This window comes from Olea europaea, chromosome 1, assembly GCF_002742605.1.
Source record: "Olea europaea var. sylvestris chromosome 1, O_europaea_v1, whole genome shotgun sequence".
Classification (NCBI taxonomy): domain Eukaryota; kingdom Viridiplantae; phylum Streptophyta; class Magnoliopsida; order Lamiales; family Oleaceae; genus Olea; species Olea europaea.
The window spans coordinates 27826840-27841987 of NC_036237.1; the positions used below are offsets into that span (position 1 = coordinate 27826840).

General features: G+C 37.2%; 1 protein-coding gene across 2 annotated transcripts; it reads left to right on the plus strand.

Annotated features, from left to right (window-relative positions):
* Positions 1 to 6578: 6578 nt before the first annotated feature.
* On the plus strand, positions 6579 to 14818 carry LOC111399479 (transcription factor GTE10-like). 2 transcript variants are annotated; one of them, XM_023026795.1, is made up of 11 exons: positions 6579 to 6700; positions 7291 to 8649; positions 8742 to 8790; positions 8916 to 9071; positions 13049 to 13116; positions 13252 to 13318; positions 13399 to 13473; positions 13554 to 13669; positions 13764 to 13830; positions 13934 to 14064; positions 14157 to 14818. In XM_023026795.1, exons 2-11 carry the CDS (start codon positions 7309 to 7311, stop codon positions 14430 to 14432), a joined length of 2346 nt encoding a protein of 781 aa, XP_022882563.1. In that variant the 5' UTR covers positions 6579 to 6700; positions 7291 to 7308; the 3' UTR covers positions 14433 to 14818. The 2 variants fall into 2 exon arrangements, with proteins under 2 accessions (XP_022882563.1, XP_022882574.1); XM_023026806.1 differs by lacking the exon at positions 6579 to 6700 and having other exon boundaries at positions 6707 to 8649; positions 8919 to 9071.
* The last annotated feature ends 330 nt before the right edge of the window (positions 14819 to 15148 follow it).

Consider the following 15148-nt stretch of genomic DNA (forward strand, 5'->3'; position numbering starts at 1 on the left):
GTCATAACATGTAGGCAATCGTGGAAATCACTTACAGCAACTAAGTTTTGATCATCATTGTGCTACTGTCTTTGTTTCTTCTTAAGGTCATTACAATCTTTCTTGAAATGTCCTAACTTACCACAATGGAAGTATTTGTTACCACTCTTATCTCTAGACTTAGACCTACCCTTCAATTTTTCTCTGCCCTTCTTACTTTGAAAATGGTTCACTCGCCACTGTATGCCATCCATTCTCCCAGCATACATGTTGAACCTACCATTCATGGTCTCTACTTCCCTTCGTGCCGCTGTGGCTTCATTCAAAGCACCCCTTGTGTAGTCTCGGGAAGAGTAGAGGTCTCTCTGCACTTTGTCAACAGTGGTAGCCATGGTCTCGAAACTCTGCTGGAGATGTTGTATGTCCCGGCTAGTTCCAGTGTTGGTGGCGAATATCTGCCTCAAGACCTGATTGTCCATATCAACCTGAGGTGGTGGTGAAGGAATTTGAGGCATATCAAGGTCTGCATCTGTTTGACCTTCCTCATTCAATTGCTGTCGTCATCGTGCGTTTTCTAATTTCTGTTGGTGCTTTAGTCTCGCTCGATCTTGGGCCTCTAGTGTGGATTGCTTGATAAAGGGGCTTGGCTTTTCTGGTGCTTCCCCAGGTTGGATTTGTATGCCTGCTACTCTACATATTCCACTTATCAGACTGGGAAAAATTAGTGAGTAGTGCCTATCACCCCAAGTGCCTGTACCATGAATTTGGTTGTAGATGTACGTGGCTAGATCAATCTTGTCTCCTCTAACCAAATGGTATATGAATCCGGCCTTTGAATTTGTAAATGTTGTTCTGTGGGATATAGGCTCGATGTTATGGCACATAAATAGCCATAAAATTGGTATGGATGGGGTGAGATCTATCTGATGCCAGTCTGCTAGAGGTAGAGGCCAAGCGTTTTCACGTCCCAACAATATTTCTGCAACCTCATTCCAGTTGAAGTCTTCTGGGATAGGGACCACATTATTCCAGGATAACTGATAGTAGTCATGAATTACCTCTGGTGAAAACATAATCCATTTGCCCCTAACCCATGTTTGATGTAAGTGCTCCGATCCAGGAGTGTCGAGTTCTGTGTTGAAATTTGCATAAAACTCCTTTGCTAGATTCTCATACACCGGATGAGGTCTTTCTATCACCTTTTCCCAGCCTCATCCGGTGTATGAGAATCTAGCAAAGGAGTTTTATGCAAATGACTCAACAACTCAATAAAATGTAAATATGCAATTTTGAAAGTTAATGTATAGAAATAAATTGAAATAAAATCATTAGGATCTCGAATCCCCAATTGATTACCAAAAACCCTAATTTCACAAATTCAATGAATCGATGAAAAAATGCCAATTCAATGTTCCTAACCCTATCCAATATACTCTCTCGATATATATTAAACCTACTCTTACATACCACCAGCCTATATTTCTATGGATGATGCAAATATACAAGAATGCATGAATTTCTATGAAGAATTAACGAATTGCATAAAGCACAGGGGTATATTTCTATCCCCTATCGGACCCTATGTTGATTTATATTTTATCGAATCTGTTCCACTTCTCTCGAATGTAAGAAATAAATCATCTAATCTCACATAATATATGGCCAATAATTATGGATGCAATGAAAACATATAAATCAAGCATATTATCCAAACGAAACTTTATATGGAACTCATGAGATATAAGAATTTAATAGTAATCAAAGGTTCATCGATCTCCTAATGAATTTAAAACCCTAGCCTACAATCATGATTACTGAATCAAGAAATAAAAATGAAATAAGATATAAAGAATACACTCGTATGAAAATCCTTGTTTTCTTGTATGAAATCTTGAAATCCTTCTTGAATCCTTGTAAAATCAACCCAAGATTGTATTTTTGTGCCTCCAATTCGTCTCTCTGGTCATTCCCCCCTCTTCTGGACGTATTTTCGTATCTCATATCACGTCCAAATTAGGTTAAAAAAAGAGTTGGAGTCGAAAAAGGAAACTGCAAAAATGCCCCGAAATTATACCTATGTGACCGCATAGAAGGATCCTATGCGGTCGCATAGGTCACTTGAAATTCACCAATTTTTCCCTGCATCCATCTATGCGACCGCATAGATGGTTACATTATGCGGTCGCATAGTTTGGTCATCTATGAAGACCCTTCATTTTGGTCCCCGAACTTTCCTTGTTGCTTTTTTTGACTTCTTTCTTCGATTTCTTCATCTTTTCAACAAATTTTATCCTCCAATTGATGATTGACACCATCAAATCTCATGCCACTCATTCGGCTCATCTTTCGAGTATTTGCGCTTTAGTCCTCCAACTTTCACTTGTCTTCATTTCAGTCCCTCTTCAATACTTTCTCCCTCCACTTGTTTTGCTTTGTCCTTGAGCTCATACTCGGCATGTTTTTACTCTCGTTTTGCATTTAGCTCAACATCTCAATATTTGCACCTTTGGTCCTCGAACTATCAATTTGTTGCGTTTTGGTCCTTCTTCGGCTCTTTTCTCTTGAATTCCACAATTTCCATTGAATTACCTATAATGCATGAATTTAACTAGATTAAGTCACAATTTAACCATTTTATCCATATTTAAGTCATGTTTGTGAACCAAATCAGTGTGTAAAAACATACTTATCACATTTAAAAGTATAACCGTTAGATACTCATCATCAAATTTCTCATCGTTGTGGGCCAAACACTTGACGAGTCTGTTAAAGTCACTCAAATTTGATTCAAGATCATTCTCCGGGTCCAACTTAAAACTAAACAGTTTTTGAAGCAAATGTATTTTGTTTGGAAGAGATTTTTCCAGAAATAACTTGTCAAGTGCTTCCCACGACTCTTTGGTAGTCTTATGTTGTTCAATTTGTCCTAACACATCATCAGATAAATGAAATATAATCAAACTATGTGCAATTTCATTTATCTCAGTAATTTCATCGGGTTTAACTTTTAATGCATCGGGATATTTTTTCGGGTCGTCAAGAGCTTTAGAAACCTTTTGTTGAATCAAAATAGCTTTCATTTTTTGCTTCCAAATGGAATAATCTCCTTTACAATTGAATTATGCCAATTCAACTCGAGAGGCCATATTAGCAAAATAATGTTTTCGAAACAGTTTTACTTAGCCAATTTACCCACACACAAATGCAAGCTCAAATCAATTTATGTATAAATTACTTTCTAAGATGACATAAATGATGATATCATAACAAGTAACACATAACCAATATCACAAGAGTCAAGTAACAATATGGCTGCAAATAACACAATATTTCAATTGTAAATTCGAGAAGGTGTTAGAGTGCGCAAATCTAGCGAACCAAACAATTGGTTCGTATTTTAAGGAGAGATGCGAGTCCTTATCTATCTGAAGCCCCAAGTAACTCCTCTAAGTCATCCAACAGCTGCTGAAACACTAGTAAACACCACCGAGTCGCCAACGAAAAAGTTTCTCCGTTTCTACTTTTCTACCCGAGATTGTATTTACTTTCGTCGTACACCAAATTGAAATCCAACAGCACAGAAGGTCAGAAATTCATCAAGGAACAATCTGTCTTTTTTCACCTCCGGCTGAATCACTTCCATGCGCCCTCACGCGCCACAAGTGTCCTCTACGTGTGGTGCCACACGCCACCTCAGCCGTACCGAAATATTTTGCTTGATGTCTGGTTTCTGGTGGTGGTCTCCGTTTGTCCACCAAATGCGTCGTTTTTTTTTTCAAAAAATGGGTTTAAAGTTTCTGTTGAAGATGTTTTTGAACAAAATCGAACCCCTTCAACTTCCAATATGATTTTCAGATTGTTTTAACACTTTTCACCACTAGCCTAAGCTCTGATACCATTTGTAGAGTTTAAAGTGTAGTTTATAAAAAATTATTACAAGATTACAAGGTAGTTAATCATTTGTTGGGTAATTAGGCCATCGACAAGATTACGTGTAGTAGTCCATTTCAATTTGTACATTCGTGGTTCCTCATGGTCCCCTAGACCTAGTGACTTACCCTCTAAGATGTGAATTCAGGACCGTGCTGTGGATTTTGTTGATGCTTTATGACATGTTCACGAGGCAGCCACAACAAAACTTGTCGAGTCCACGTTACGATATAAAATAGGTTGTTGATGCTATGCATTGCCATGTTAAATTTGAGTTTGGAGATTTTGTTTTTGCAGTTTTTACAAGAGACTGATTTCCCGCTCATGAATATATCAAGCTCTCTTATCATGGAATTGGACACTTCGAGATCACACAGAAAATTAATTCCACTGCTTAACATTTGAAGCTGCAAAGCTACATTCGTACTTTTGATATTTTTAATATTAAACATTTCATTCAGTATAGTGGGTCTATTGTGGACGATAACGTCTTGATTCGAGGACGGGTAGTTTAAACCCTTGAGAGGAGTTGGCTTTTTATTCTTTCATAGGGTTTTCACTCTTTATAAACGTTTCTAGAATTGAATTTTGATTAGAGACATTCGTAGATTCTCCATTGTTTCTTCTCAATCCATTCTCGATGTTTTGGTTGAATCAACGAGTTGAATTTATGTTATTCTCCCATTCATGTTTCTGTCTACTTGAGGCACCACACCTTCCCACTTTTGCTTGATTGATTTGGCACGAAGAGCATGACCAACAAAATCGATAAATGTTAGGTTAATTTATATGAGAGAAGCTACATTGACAGGGCTTGGGATCAGACATTTAGATCTCGGGTTGAGACTGAGCCACCTCAGACCCCCTGTCACATGGCCTGTCCATAGGCCTTTTCATTTAGCATTTTTGAATTTATGCTAGTTTCCATCACCAGTAAACAATAATCTTACAAATTTAAAACTCGTTATTTAACAGTACACTTCTAAAATTTTTGGGAAAAAAAAATGACCAAAAATTAAAGGCCCATGACATAGATTTCAAGGAAAAAAATTCGTATTCAAGAGTTTAACTATGATCCATTTCAAAATTAAGAAACAATGTTTAAAGCTTCAAAAATAAGATATTATTAAAATCTATTTATAAAATAATTAATTATTAGCAAATTAATTATTTACAAATTATTTATCTATTACAAATCAAAATTTTATAGGTCAAAAATTATTTATTGGTCACAAATCAAAAAATTTATATGTCACATTTATTTATCGGTTACGAATCACGAATTTTATAAATCACAACTTATTTCATGATTACAAAATATCAAATTAATTGGTCACAAATTATTTCTCAATCATAATTTAATAAAGTGAGTGACGATCACATTTTTAAGTTACATATTTATTTATTGGTGACAAATTACCAAATAATTAGTCACAAATACTCTTCTTCCCATCCCATCCCGTCGTCGCTACTGCCAGTACCACCATATTACCACGACATGCACCACCATCACTACAACACCAACACCGACACATTACCACCACCACCACCACCACCACCACCAACCACCATACACACTCCGACAAAGCAGATCAGGGAAAAAAACCCACCTCCCAAAAATCATCTCAAAACCACCGTAGTAATCCTTCACGCTAATAACCAACACAAATCATAAACTTGCACCACCACCACCACCACCACCGCACGCCGTACCCACAACGCACTACCATTGCCAACAAACATTACCGTCTGCAACACACCACCACACATAAAAACCACCAACTACAACGGGCTTAGTGGAATTAGATTGTCATCACAAACAAACACCAACAACGACTCTAGCTACAACAATGATGGCTTGAGCTGTCAGTCACAAATACCACCAATACTTCAGCTACAGATGCTCATAGATGGCACCATCCCACAAAGGTGCCACTCTTAGTAGCTCGCAAAAATCTGAGCAAAATGGAAAGATCGAGGCGTCGTAGACGGTGCCTCCTCTGTGGTGGCGATGCAGCTGCGACGGATGAATGTAGTAACGACAATGTTGTCGCTGGATGATCGTGGTTAGTGCCGTCGTTGGAGGGTTGTGTTGGTATGATAAAGGGAGAGAAGGGAGAGGATATGGGGAGAGAAGCGAGAGATAAAAGAACGAGGTTTGGTAAGTGAAATGTGATGAGGGGAGATAGGGGTGTGTAATTAGTTAGATTAATTTAATTATAGAATATTATTATTTAAAATTAAAAAATTATTATTGTCTGATTTTTGTTCAAATAACTTTTAAATTTAATTTTTGAAAATGAAACTTAAAGGACAGGATTTGGTGTAATTTTCACTATTAAAAAGCCCAATCAAGTATCATCTAGAAAGCCCGTTCAAATAGTCGCGTGTGAAGCGAGTAAAAGTCAATAAAAAACCACGTGCTTATTTTAAATTAATCTCCTCTTCGTAAGTATATCAATGTACTTACAAAACTCGCTCCAGTTTTACGAAGCTGTGACACTAACAGTGCGATACCGTACGTGTGATATCTTCACACCACTTGCGATTGGTCTTTTTCCTCTAATCAGCGAATTAAACGGAAATAAATTATATAATTTATAGAATAATTGTCAATTAATCGAATCACTGACAGCCGTTAGATGCAGATCTGATTGTTGAAAAAGCAAAAGAATAGGAGCCGTCCGATTAAATACCACGAAGTGGGCGGGCAGGAGTTGTTTGAGATCGCGGGCTTGACGGTGTCTCGCCTTTAAGTAGCGGCGATCCAGCGAAGCTCTAATTGCTCAGCGTAAGTACTCTCTTAAACTTTCTCTCTCTATACAAGCAACTATATATTTTGTATCCATAGGTTTCGCGATTTTTTACATCTTTAGGGTTTCACTATTGTGACGGGTCGGTCCCATCAACCAATTCCCATCACCCGAACCCAACCCGCACCACGTATTGAGATCCAGGTTTTGTATTGGATTCTTATGGTGCATTCTCTAGGTTTAGTCTTGTAATTTTACCGTTTCCTGTCCAGTCTTGTGTTTGGGAGCTTTGGATTCAATCTAGGGTTTGCCGGTTCGGATATTGCTCCCATCTTTGGAATCGGAAAAAAAAAAAAATTTAGATATTAATAGAATGATTGTTGAAGTTAGGGTTTTGTTTTTTTTTTTTTTTAATTGAATTGAAATTCTGGTAGAATTCAGCTCTGAGTTGAGTGGGAAAAATAAAATATCGCAATTATGTTGGTGTTGTAATTAAGATTTGGAAACGTGGACATCATTATTTTTTATTGGATACACAGAAAAGATATATATTTTGGAATCTTTTGAAAGTTTGGGCTGTTAATAGCAGATAATTGGGTTTGAATTAAAAGAAGGTTAATATGTGCAGAACTCGGGAGTTTAATTCATGGCTCCAACTATTCCTATAGAGTACACTGAACGGAGGGAATTGAATAAGTGCTCGGACACTGGAGTATCTGTTACTATGGGGAAAACCCGGAAAGTTTCAAAGGGCTATTCTTCTGGTTTTGTGCCAGATTATAGGCATGCGGTTGAGACAGTGGCTGAATCTGAAGGTTTTGGAAGTGCGGTTAGAGTTAACACTGAAATGGCAGCTTTGGAGGATTTGTATGATCCAAAAAGAAAGTGTATTAGCTTAAATGTTAATGATTATGATAGCTTTAATGTACCAATTAAGGTGATGTCTCTTTCTGAGATGTCGCAATTGGAGAGGAGGGATTTGGAGATGAAGTTGAAAAAGGAGCTTGCACAAGTTAAGATGCTTCAGACAAAGATAGCTTCAATGGGCTCAAATGCTATGAGGTCTTCACCTCCTAGTGACATACATAGCTATAGTGAAGGACTAAAAAGACCCATTGCTGTGGAAAGTTATCCTATGTCTATAAATAAAATGACTGCAGCACCAGGGAAGAAAAAGTTTCCTCTGGGAAGAAATGGGCCTCGCACAAAAGGTGGGGTTGTAGAAGGTAGGCATACAGGATCTGTGAAGCAGGGGCTGCCACGGAATACCAATTTTGTGATGATGATGAAACAGTGCGAGACATTGCTAAATCGGTTGATGGCACATCAGTATGGTTGGGTCTTCAATGAACCTGTTGATACTGTAAAATTGAATATTCCAGATTACTTCAATGTTATTAAGCATCCAATGGATTTGGGCACAATAAAAAAAAAGTTACATTCGGGTGGATATTCCAGTCCGATGGGGTTTGCTGCGGATGTGAGGCTCACATTCGAAAATGCATTGACTTACAACCCGCGTGGAAATGATGTCCATTTAATGGCAGAGACAATGAAAAAGTTCTTTGAAGTGAGATGGAAACCAATTGAGAAGAAGATTCCCATAATGGCAGATGAATCCCAACCTTCAAGATCAAGCGTTATTATAGAAGCTGAAACTGCCTCTTCTATGCCTGCTACTAAAAAGCAGAAAAGTATATCAGCTGAAAACAAGGTCAAGCAAAAATCAGTTAAGCATGCTATGAGTGATGTCGAGAAGCAAAGACTGGGCAGAGAATTAGAGACCTTACTGGCAGAATTACCTGACAATATTATTGATTTTTTGAAAGAGAGTAGTTTGAATGGGAATCAAGTGAGTGAGGATGAGATTGAAATTGATATTGACACTCTCGGCGATGATACTCTTTTCACACTACGAAGGCTGTTGGATGAGTATCTACTGGAAAAGCAAAAAAATCAAGCAACAGCTGTGCCATGTGAAATGGAGGTACTTATTTGAATGGATCCTCGTGCGCTCATGTCATCTTTAAAGTTCTCTATGTATATATATATCATGTACCTCATTGCATCTTGCTGCAGATTCGAAATGACTCAGGATTGAGCAATTCATCTGTGGAACCTTGCAAGGGTAATCTTTCTTTCTACAGATAAAGTTGCAAATTGAAGAATAAGTTCTTTGAAGTAGTTGTTGGTTGTCACTTAGGGCTTGCTTTGATTATTGACTACTTTCACCTCGTCTTGTAAACACTTTAGCAGACAAGGAACCAGCTCACGAGGATGAAGATATCGGTGGGATTGATCCTCCTATCTTAAGTTTCCCTGCCTTGGAAACTGAGGACATTACCGAAAGGAACAGGAAATGCAGTAGTTCAAGTAGCTCCAGTAGTGGGTCAGGTTCCTCATCCAGTGGTTCGTGCTACTATGAACTTTCTCTTTAAATTTTTATTTCTAAGATCTGAAGCATATGAATGTTCAATTAAGGGTCTGTATCTATATTGGTTATGATCTATATTGGTGTTATAGGCAAAGCTTAAATTATTATTTAAGCTGGTCAAACCTGCTTTTTATCCTTATAGTTTGTAGGCCCCAAAACTATTACCCACTCATTGTCCTCAAATTCTATAGGACTCACGACTTATAATCACTCCCTAGCATGCTTGTAGATGTTGGACGTCGTGGACTGCAAGTTTTCACTGCCCATGGGCACCAAACTCTTTTTGTCTTTCTATATGCCTGAATCCAGAATATTATGTTTTTACTGATCATTCCGAGTCCTCCAAAAAGAAGCTGCCTTGTACCCTTCATGTTCCGAAACCCCTTGTGTCTGCCAATCTTTGGGCATCAGTAACCCTCTGTTCTTCCTTCATTTAAGCATTGGAGCTGAAAGTTCTGAAACAATTGTACGCTAATTTGACGATTTCTCGCAGTATTTTTGTAAGGTACACTGGTGGAACTGGATTTTATCCAGGAGAATGTAGTGTTAAAGGTTAGAGGAGTGGGAATTGCTATTTCATTCTGATCTCACCATGAGAAAGGTCATTCGCATGTATCTTTTTCCAGCTAAAACGAATTACGGTTGTAACATTTACTTGCAACTACTTGATGCATATATAGATAATGTATCATCTCATTGGAGTTTTGTTCAATTTTTTGATGAATTGTTGGGTAAATGGATTATGGGGGTTTGACTTGAACTATTGAATGTTCTCTGTTCCATGGTAACAGGATGAGCTTTCCCAAGACCTCACTTCGACTGAAAATTATCAAACTTCATGGTTATGCACTACTTGATCTAATAATGAAAATAGAGTTTTTAAAGTTTGAAGCTAGATAAAAAATGTAAGAAGAAACAACATACCTCTTGCGTTTAAGAGTTTCGGCTTGTATTATTGTATGAAAAGAAGGTTCAATTTTCTCCACTTTTGGCTTTCCAAGGAAGCTGAGATAGTGCATAGGTTCATTGGCATGTGAGATATTGAGATCAACGTAAATAACATAACCATATACCGCATTCTTTAAGCAACTATGTTGAAGCCCACTTCCCAACTGAATATCCTATTATAATATTGAAAAAATATAAATATTGGTCAAGGAGCAGCATTAGTTATCAATCTGGACGTTTTAGTCTTTTGCTTCTTTATGTTAGAATAGCGTTAAATTTCCTTTTCTTTGTTTTGATTGGGCTCCTTTTCATGCTCAAATCTGTGTTGTTTCTGCATATTTGATATTTGCCACTTCCTTGCATGTACTTTATGTTCAAATTTTTTAGCTACTTTTTATTTGAGATTCATTTTTAATTATTTTTGGCATATATAATATTTGTGCATAGGTTTTTCTCTTTCCCTTGGGTTAAAGTATGTTCTCACATTCTCATGATTTCATTCCTTCCGTTGCTAGTTCAATTTAAAGCCGATTGGTACAGAAAACATGATCTTAAAATTCCAGAATCGGAGTTTCCAAGTTGACATGAACTGTTAGTAATTGTGGCTGGTGAACAGCTGTCTAATCCCAGTGTTCTCTAACAGCTCTCTGTAGAGACGTCTTTTTCTTGAAAATCCCAACAACATAAATAGTAAATCTTTTGGTTTTGAAGACAGGAGTTGCTGCATTGTTGACACTGTCATTGAATATGTATAAGCACCAGGAAGAGTAAAATGAGAAAAGAGGAAAAATTAACTTCAATATTTGCCTGAGTATTTAGATTCATTGGATTATTCTGTATAACAAGATAGATTTGACGTCCCTTTTCATTTTTAGGTTCCAGGTTTTTTTTGAAAATGTAGATTATCCTTAACTTGGCAAGTCAAACGATTTGTGATCCATCTGACGTAAAATCAAGCCGGTTTCCTGAGTACCTTAAATTACATTCCAATTTAAATTTACGCTTAAATCAACCTCATTTTAATAGATTTCCACTGCGTGAGGTTAATACTTTCATACTTTATCCAATTATGATTCTCTCTCTTTTTTGTAAATAGGCACTTTATCTATCTTCGTCCATTTATTAGACATCTTGCTATTTTTTTTTAAATTTATTTCTTGAAGCATAAAATATACACCCCTGATTGATATCCCCATAGGGATGCCGTCCTCTTATTCCTGTGATCACATCGCCGAGATTCCAACCTTAATAAACTTAAATCAGTTTATATCTCTACTATTTTTCATTTTTTGAGGTGATATAGTGAATAAATTGTTGCTAAATAAAGCCACTTTCTTTGACCACAAATGGATAAGGCAATTTTTTAATTGTCAAGCAAGATGCATGCATGCATGCAAAGGTGGTGGCAAAATTGGTTTCCCCTTCTCCACTATTGTGAAGAAGCGTGGATTGAGTTTGACTGACAAATAGTGGAATTGAGAAAACACAGCTAAAAAATGGACATAAGTATTTACGTGGTTTATCCAATTTAAGTTACGTCCACAGGCAAGTATAGGAGGATTTCATATAGTAGGAGAATTACAATACACTCTCTAAATATAAGGAGATAATAACAATTAATCTCTCTTGTAATTAGGAGAAACACGAGTAGAAAATACCTAGGAGAAAACAATAATTTTTTCTCTACTAAAAGAATATTTTCTCTCAATTTTCCCTCTCCATACACTGCTATCTTCTCTTCAACTATTGTCCGCTTTTTGTAAACAATTTCCACCTCAGTTGCTTACAAAAGTCAAGATAAAAGGTTGTAATTTGACTGGTCATTAGCTGGACATTCCACCGCTTTCATGTCAAAGAAAATGGTTGGAGATTTCTGCTAAAATCTTGGTTGTCAAGTGGTTGGAAGTTGGCAGAAAAAGAGAAGTCAAAATTGGCAACCTTTCTTGCATGCATGGAATTCTCTACACATTTAGTTGTCATCTTGCTGGAGAAGGGGAAAACTAATTTTGCCACCATCTTTGCATGCATGCATGCATTTTGCTTGACAATTAAGAAATTTGCCTCATCCATTTGTGGTAAAAAAAAGTGGCTTTATTTATCGACATAAATTTTGTCCTATCCATGTTTTAAATAGATATTATACAACTTTGAATGCTTTTACCTAGGACTCTTGAGTAACTCTACTCCTTATTTAGCTAGTTCATACTTAAAAACCTCACTTATATTTTGGTATGATTTGATTGGCTTATTGCTTTAACTGTATGCTCAAGTTGTTCAATGGTTTGTTATATGAAAACATTCCTCTTTTTAACTTATTTTTCCATTTGGTGTGCCCACAAGATAGGTGAAACACCTGTCTTCATAAATGATGTAAGCTCGCCAAATGCCAAACTTGCATTTTGATGTGTTTTGACCAGCATTTGTGGGGGCTTATTACTTGTTGCGATCGAGTTGGTTAAGTTGGTAGTTGCTGTTTACCCAAATTTGGAACTTGTGCTGAAGTTCCTTTCTATCTTTATTTGAGTAAAACACTGGTGTGGAAATATCTTTCTTGATGGATAATATTGAGTGTTATTCTACTTTTTATATTTTTTGTTGGTCACCTTTATCTTCTCTTCGAATCTCGGATTGTTTATCGGAAGGACGCACATTGAGCATTTATGAGTACTAAAAGTTCTGTTTTCAATTGGCTCAACATGCGCTTACTTCTGAAAGCTGAATTATAAATCTCAAAGGATATCGGGACTGCATTGTTGATGACTGATTCTGTTTATGTGAGAGCTCTTTTGTTGTTCGTTGTCCTCTATGTTGCATTTAAGACTGGAACTGTGATCTGTGGTAGTAGACTGAAATGTTGACATTGTAATCTTTTGCTTAATTAGTTAAACTCTATGGTCATGTAACTTCAGTTAGTCTGTGGTCTGGTGCAACCCTAGATAATTTTGATGAACATTCATAGAAACCTATATTTTATTTTGATTTGGTGCTATTTACTGAGATTCAGATGTGAGAAGTTTTGCCGATGGTGAATCGGATAACGTTCAAGGTTCAGTTCCTGGAGGTACTGCAAAGGTATGCTGTGCATTTGAAACCTTTTTCTCCTCCTGAGCTATGGTCCTTGAAAATATTAAAAAGGTACCACTTGCTTCTAAAAATTTTAGCTTGAAGGTAGAATTTAGCATATGTTCCGTTTCTTTCCAATGGCAGGAAACATTAGTTTCTGAATTGAATTTGGAGCAGAAGAAAGATGATATGGGTGGTCTAGATACTGGAGGTCTGGACTTTATGGCTGTAATGAACTAGTTTTTTACTGGCTGCTGTTGTATATTATAACACATTCCAAGTTCACTGCAGAGTCCTTGGATGGCCATGCTGAGCAACAGTCCCTGTCCAACTTCGTCTCTGTTGAGCCTAACATTCCTGAAGAGGGTAAGTGGTGAAAAGTAATGAAGAAAATGTGTGGTATTAGTTATGAAGCGTCATCTTACCGGCATGATGTAACATTTTAGGGGAGAGTGCTCCACCTGAGAGGCAAGTCTCCCCTGAAAAGCTGTACCGAGCAGCTTTGTTGAGAAGTCGATTTGCTGATATTATAATCAAAGCTCAAGAGAATACCCTTGAAAAGGTGCGTGGAATTTTAAATTATTACCAAACTTCGTCCTACTTGATTGCGTTCACTTTGTGTTGTCTAGTAACGGACCTCAACAAAAAAAATTTAGGGTGAAAAGCAGGATCCCGAGAAGTTGAGGCTGGAAATGGAAGAGCTTGAACGACGGAGAAAAGAAGGTCTGTGTTTCTTGACGATTTGAATATATGGCTAGTGCATGTATCTTGATGCTTAAAACTGGCATATTATTGGTTAATTGTTCACGTTTGAATGTGCTTTCAGAGAAAGCTCGTTTGCAAGCTGAAGCCAAGGCTGCAGAAGAAGCTCGTAGAAAAGCCGAAATAGAAGCTGCAGCAGAAGCCAGAAGGCAGAGAGAACTTGAAAGGGAAGCTGCACGTCAGGCTCTGCTGAAGGTAAAATTAGAGAGCACATTCATCATGACAAAAATAGGTTGAAAACTGAGTATTCCTTGCTAATGATGGCATGAATATGATCTCGACTACAGATGGAGAAGACAGTTGATATCAATGAGAATAGTCAGTTTATGGAAGATTTAGAAATGTTCAGAGCTGCTCCGGATGAGCATTTACAAAGCTTAATCGAGGAGACAAGCCCTGAACACTCCCAAAATGGTCTTGGAAGTTTCAAATTTCAGGCCAGTAGTAATCCACTGGAGCAACTTGGATTATACATGAAGATGGACGATGAAGAGGAAGAAGAAGGTGAGCCCAAAAGCACTCCTGATGCTCCCAATGATCCGGAGGAAGGAGAGATCGATTGATTTAAAGTGATATTTAATGTAGATAACGCAGATCTCGATGTATCCTTAAACTTTCTGCATCCTGTCCAGGGTCTGGGAAAAGTATCGTCCATCAGTATCTGTCCGTCCTTCGGTTTTGTTCTTTATGTTTCATTTACTTTGGTGGTTCTGTAGAAATGGAAAATATGTGGCTAGCAGTAGTGACCAGTCAAGAGCGGAGGTAGAGAGAAGTTTTATGATCGTAGATTGCCAGAAAGGAAATTCATTTTTAGGGGTGTGAGCCTATGTCTCTCTTGCTATTCATGCGCGTAGTCTATTTCAATCTTCTGCCTTGGTGTTATGTTTATTCATATTTGAGACATCTGCCGAAGGCTGATATTTATGTTTAGGAGTGTTACCTTTCTTTCTATGCTTTAGCCGAACATCAAATCATTCAATGATTCCTCGAGGAAGTGGGCACGGGAAGAATAAATTACTTGGCATATAGACTACAAAGGGTTACACGACATTTATTCCTAGGACCTAAAAACTGAAGCTTTATGTATCAGAATCTATTGAAAATAAGTAGCGATGCTACGGCGAAAACAACTACCAACAAGTTTAAACTCAACTACCCTGAATGATTATCATTAGAACCATTCTTTATTTTTTAAATTCATTTTCAATCACATTCTTACACGGTAGAAGATTGTTGATTGAATAGATTCTTTTTCACTTCATATATTTCAAACAAAAGT